A 5,393-nucleotide genomic window follows, 5' to 3' on the forward strand; every position below is an offset into this window, starting at 1 on the left:
TCAAATGTTCTGCAAAATTATGGAATATTATACGTGCTAGATACTTACAAGCTATCTAGATAAGTAGAAATAATTGCTTGTTTAATCATCCAAATACCAATGTGATGCACGATCTAAGAGCTAATTTGCATTTGCAGATGAAAACACTACACAAAGCCAGTATGAAAGCATGTGAAACACAAATACACGACAATTATGGAAGAGATGTTGCAAATGGACAGCCAAAAAAGATTTTCAAGAAAGAATCCATCAAAATCCAAAAAAACGCTTGGAACAAGGCAGCCAAGTCTAAGCCGAAGTGTAATTATTGATTAAAGAATCTAAACTAAAAAATTAAATCCTCAAACTCACAATTGTGAGTTAGCCTAAAAGTGAAAGTTATGCTTCTTAAAAAAAAAAAAAAGCAGTACCCACACCCCTACGCGTGCCACTGGTAGGAATGGAACCCTTGACCTCGAGAGTGTGGACTTCCAACTTCTAGACGTCACTAGCGTGCAGTTCTTCTTCTTTCAAATTTCCAGGTAATTAGGGGGCAAAAAAAAGGAATCAGTGGAAACTTTTTTTAAAATTTTTGGCAGCTTTTGCCCTTCTTCCTTTGATGGTCACCTCACGAGTGTGAAAGCGGCCCATAGCACGCGTGGGCGTCATAAGCATAATCCAGCGGCAAGAACCGTCGCATTGGCTGAGGAATCAGGATAGGCTACAACAGATCAAACCCTAAAAACTCACTATGGTAGACATGAGAGAGCAAGCTGTGACATCACCTTGCCATGAACGATTACAGTTGTAGATACCAACACTCAAGAGTATATAGAGAATAATCCATTGACCTTCATAAACTTCTTCTTTTTTCAAGTCACAAAAGTGGGGTTTGTTGCCATGGCCAGTGCCTTGACCCCAACCCAAAAAAAAAAAAAAGGGTCACATGTTGCATTTCCAAGTCACTGTGGACCACATAAGTTGAGCCCATGATGCTCGGTGCTACTTAATGAGTATGTAAAGCTTCATAATGATCTTGAGAGAGAGAGAGAGAGACAGCATTACAGCAAAAGAATAGCCCTAGGAGAAGCGTCGGATTTCAGTGCTTTTACTTCGACAATGCAACCGTAGAATTGAAGGAAAGCATATGGCATATGTCATCTACCACAGACTTCGTGTACCGTCCATGTTACATCCTTTCACACATGTATCATCTTTTGTGGGCTCATGTCATAGCATGACAGGTCCCCTCAACCCCACATTCTTCGGTTCAACACCCTCCATCCCACCATGTGAAGTACTGAGAGAAAAATCCTACCATCCTACCGCCCGTCCGCTGAAGTGAAAGTCTGTGCAAGCCCTGATGGCCGAGCCGGTATGCTAGCCATAGAAGCCCCCGTATTGTCATCCATGTAGTCAGAAGACGTGATAGAATTGCCCTCAAAAGCTTGCCATTTCTTAAGAGCTTCGGGGAGAGTCGTGTGTAGATCTATGCCTCCATCATCCTCTGCTACATTCGTGGGCTTCCATTGCTCTACAAGAGGAGATAGCACATTCACAGCATGGCCCATGTCTGGGCGGTTATATGGCTCCCGGGCAGTGCAATGGCCCGCTAGCTCTGCCACAATCAGGATGCTTTGGGATGTGTCGTCATTGACCTCAAGAACACTATCCACAGACTTGAAGAGGTTCCCCTTGTTACCTAACTGACGCCGCAACCATGTGACCAAATGCATGCTCTCTTCAGGCTGGGTCTCATCCAACGCTTTTCGCCCAGTTAAGAGTTCCATGAGCACCACCCCGAAGCTGAACACATCAGCTTTTGTTGTAACGCGCCCTGTAACTGCACACCCAAAACAGAACTACAATCAGCAACATCAAAGAAAAGCATAGATGGCACACATGCACTCATGGATTGAAACCTCATGAATACTGCAACCAAATACACAGACCATGTTACCTATCGAGGGGGAGAGTCATTACCAGCATATTCAGGGGCCAGGTATCCAAAGGTGCCAGCCAGCCTTGTCTCTACAGAAAACTTGCCACCATCAGGTGCGAGCTTCACCAAGCCAAAGTCTGATACCTTGGCTCTGTAGTCATCTCCCAGTAATATATTAGATGGCTTTAGATCTCTGTGAATGAAGCTCTTATGCGCCAGCCCATGGAGATATTCAATCCCACGAGCCACATCTAGTGCAATACTGAGACGCTTCTCCCAGTTTAATGGCGGAAACTCAAGCTTTTTCCACTCAAAGAGATGTTGGCTCAGAGTCCCCAAAGGCATGTACTCATACACAAGAAGCCTTTCATTGCCCTCAATGCAGTAACCCAAAAGGGCAACCAAATGCCTGTGCCTAACCTTGGTTAGCACTGCAATCTCTGCTTGAAACTCATCCAAGCCTTTGTTGCTCACTACAGAGGCGAGCATCCTCTTCACAGCAATCTTGGTGCCATCATCTAACTCCCCTTTGTAGACTACCCCAAACCCTCCCTTGCCAAGCACATTCTCTTCACTGAAATTATTTGTTACATTGCGAAGAAGTTGAATGGATATCACAAGATTGCCAGCCTCCAGCACTTGGATGTTATCGGTGCGGCCACTGGTGTTAAGAACATCATGTACTCCATTAGCAGTGTTGGTGTTGACCGTGATCTTCACCATGTCTCCATCATCCCCACCTTCCGGGGGCCTCATGTACACAGTATTTGGGCTCTGGACCCTGCGGAACTTTTGCCTTTTCTTTTTGCAGATGGCAAACCCAACGATGGCACTTAAGGAAACAGCGATGGCTCCCACAACACCACCCGCAATGGCACCAACGGGGAATGAAGAGCTCTTCCCTCCTGATGTTTCTGGTGAAGACCCAGGGGTGTTCCCACCATTGCCAGTGCTTGGAGGTGATGGGCTTGCAGTCGGAGGGGGCAGAGTACTGTTGATATTAACATTGCCTGTGACATACAAGGTAACCCGACTTGTATTGAAGGTGGGAACAGGTCCATAAATGTTATTGTTTCTAACATCTATCAATACCAAGGAGTTGAGCTTGGTAAGAGAATCCGGTATTGTGCCTGTGAGATTGTTACCACTTAGAACAAGCTTTGTAAGAGAGGTGAGGTTTGCAAGATCAGGGGAGATTGTTCCAGAAAGTTTGGCTGAGGGTAGGTTGATGGCTATGACATTTTTCCCCTGGGTGTCACATGGGATACCCTGCAATGAGCAAGGGTCGCTGCCATCCCATGAATCTATCAAAGATGTGGGATAGTTTACATATTGAAGAAATGAAAGGAGGGCTGTGACCTGTGGATCGCATTCCTTTCCGACTTCGGATTGGCAGAACTTGTTTCCAGAGTAGGTGAAGTTGGATGAGTTGGTAATGGAGGCGATGTCCGGTATGGGACCAACTAGATTGTTACCTTCAACCGAAAAGATCTGCAGAGAGGAAGAAGATGAGAAAGTTGACGGTATGACGCCCACAAGCATGTTGTTGTTGAGCCTGCACTCTTGTAAGGAGATCGCAGAGCCAAGGGCAGCCGGGATGGTACCAGAGAAGCTGTTGACATGAAGCCAGAGTGTTTTCAGAGATGGCATGCTTCCGACCACATCAATAGGGCCAGAGAGGACCCCCGGAAGCACATTATTGTTGAGCTCCAAGCGCATTAGCTGGGTGAGTCCACTGAAAGATGCAGGGATGCCACCCGTGAACTTGTTGTAAGCAAGCCTGAGTTCCTGCAAGCTGGTAAGGTTGCCTATAAAGTCAGGGATGGGTCCAGTGAGGGTAGTATTCGTGAGGACAAGCTCGCTGAGGCCGACTGCGACGGCAAGGTCAGAGGAGAGGGTCCATCCTTCAGAGGCATTGAGAGGGTTATTTTGGAGGGTGAAAATGTTGAGAGAGGTGAGGCCCTTGAAGAAATCGGAGGGGATGCTGGAGAACTGCTGGTCGCCTAGGTAGGCCGTATTGAGCTGTGAGAGGCCATTGAAAGTAGGAAGAGGGCCACTGAGGGAGTTACCTTGAAGTGCAATCTGCTGAAGGTTGGCAAGTTGGTTGAAATTGGAAGGGAGGCTACCTTCCAAGCCAAGCCCTTTCAGCTGAAGCTGTGTGACGCTCGTGCCACTGCAAAACACATAGGACCAGCTGGAGCAGGGGTCGTCTCCCGTCCAATCAGAGAGCTTGTTGGGGTTGGAGACGCTCTTGAGGAAGGCCTGCAGGACGGCCAAGTCGGAGGGGTCGGTTGCACACATGGCAAAGGCGCAGGCATGTAGGAGGAGGGCAAGCAGAAGAAGCATTCTGTTTCGAGCTGGTAACGAGAAGGGGGGGTGATGAAAGCAGGGCATGACTGTGTGAGTGTGTTGTGTGTGTTCAAAGAGCTTCGCAAAGATGGTGATCAGCAGCTCTGCGGGAAAGACGAAAGACCGTAGATGGCCAGAGAGAAAAACATGGCGGCCTGCAAGCACCCCTATAGAGTCCAGACTCCAGGTTGGCAGCACTGAGCACACACGGTTTTGGCCGGCGCCGGCGGTACTTGGATGATGAAGACATAAATCATTACATGCCTACATGGCAATCGGCCGGCTTTTTTCTTTTATGCCAAATTGCCAGCTACACTTACGTACGTGCTACTATGAGAATGTGGTTCCTTCAGCGTTGGTCATGTGGGACCCCTACTAGCCAGGTGGACATTTTTGTCACTCCCACAGTGCATGTGCATACCACACTGTAGCCTGTTGTGTACACGGGTCTCTTTCGCATCATGTCAGCTTTGCCACGCTGTAAGGTTTGCTTGACTCTTGAGAAAAAAGCCTGGCGCCAGGCTGTTGTTGTGTGCGCGCACCGAAAAGAAAAAGCTGGCGCGCTGCCCCCGCACCCCCCAATCTCTGCCCCAGATGGTCGCAGCGATTCGGGCCCCGCCGCGCGCCACTGCCGACCCCGCCCGTCGTTGTGGGGCCCTTTTGCGTGTAGTATCATGCCTGCCTTCTCTCTCCCACTCCCGTTCCTCTTCTAACCCTCCTTCCCTTCCATTTGGGGTGGGATAATGGCCGGGTGGTTAGAGCCACATCCTTTAGATTTGGGGTTCAATTTGGGGATGGGGATAATGGCCGGGTGGTTAGAGCCACATCCTTTAGATTTGGGGTGTTAGGGGTGGGGATTTTAGTTGGAACTTGGGGTGGAGATAATAGGGGTGGGGATAAATAGCCAAGGTGGGGTGGAGATAATAGGGGTGGGGATAAATAGCCAAGGTGGTTAAAGCCACTTCCTTTCCCCTCTCCCAAATGCGAATTCGATTCTCGCTCACCCCTCCTCCTCATTCTACAAAGGACTGACTAGTGAGCATCGAGTGAGCGAGTGTTCTAGTTTCTGAAAAAAAATTCCTTTCATATTTTTTATCCCAATAACTAGAAAGATTTCCTTGAT

The 5,393-nt window shown here is 48.2% G+C and overlaps 1 protein-coding gene across 1 annotated transcript; it reads right to left on the minus strand.

The window, feature by feature from the left end:
• Positions 1-807: 807 nt before the first annotated feature.
• On the minus strand, positions 808-4,487 carry LOC147635576 (receptor-like kinase TMK3). Its single transcript, XM_086802928.1, has 2 exons — positions 1,963-4,487; positions 808-1,822 (listed from the first exon to the last, which is right to left on the minus strand). The coding sequence occupies exons 1-2, from the start codon at positions 4,313-4,315 to the stop codon at positions 1,302-1,304; spliced, it is 2,874 nt and encodes a 957-aa protein (XP_086659054.1). The 5' UTR covers positions 4,316-4,487; the 3' UTR covers positions 808-1,301.
• Positions 4,488-5,393: the final 906 nt, after the last annotated feature.

Source organism: Cibotium barometz, chromosome 9 (assembly GCF_041138505.1).
Source record: "Cibotium barometz isolate CiBa-2024 chromosome 9, ASM4113850v1, whole genome shotgun sequence".
Classification (NCBI taxonomy): domain Eukaryota; kingdom Viridiplantae; phylum Streptophyta; class Polypodiopsida; order Cyatheales; family Cibotiaceae; genus Cibotium; species Cibotium barometz.

Excerpts from the sequence above, each read along its gene's own strand:
- LOC147635576 (XM_086802928.1), bottom strand. The coding sequence starts at position 4,315 with ATGCCCTGCTTTCATCACCCCCCCTTCTCGTTACCAGCTCGAAACAGA. Across the intron at positions 1,823-1,962 it reads CCTGGCCCCTGAATATGCTG|TTACAGGGCGCGTTACAACA; the intron begins GTAATGACTCTC and ends TTGGGTGTGCAG.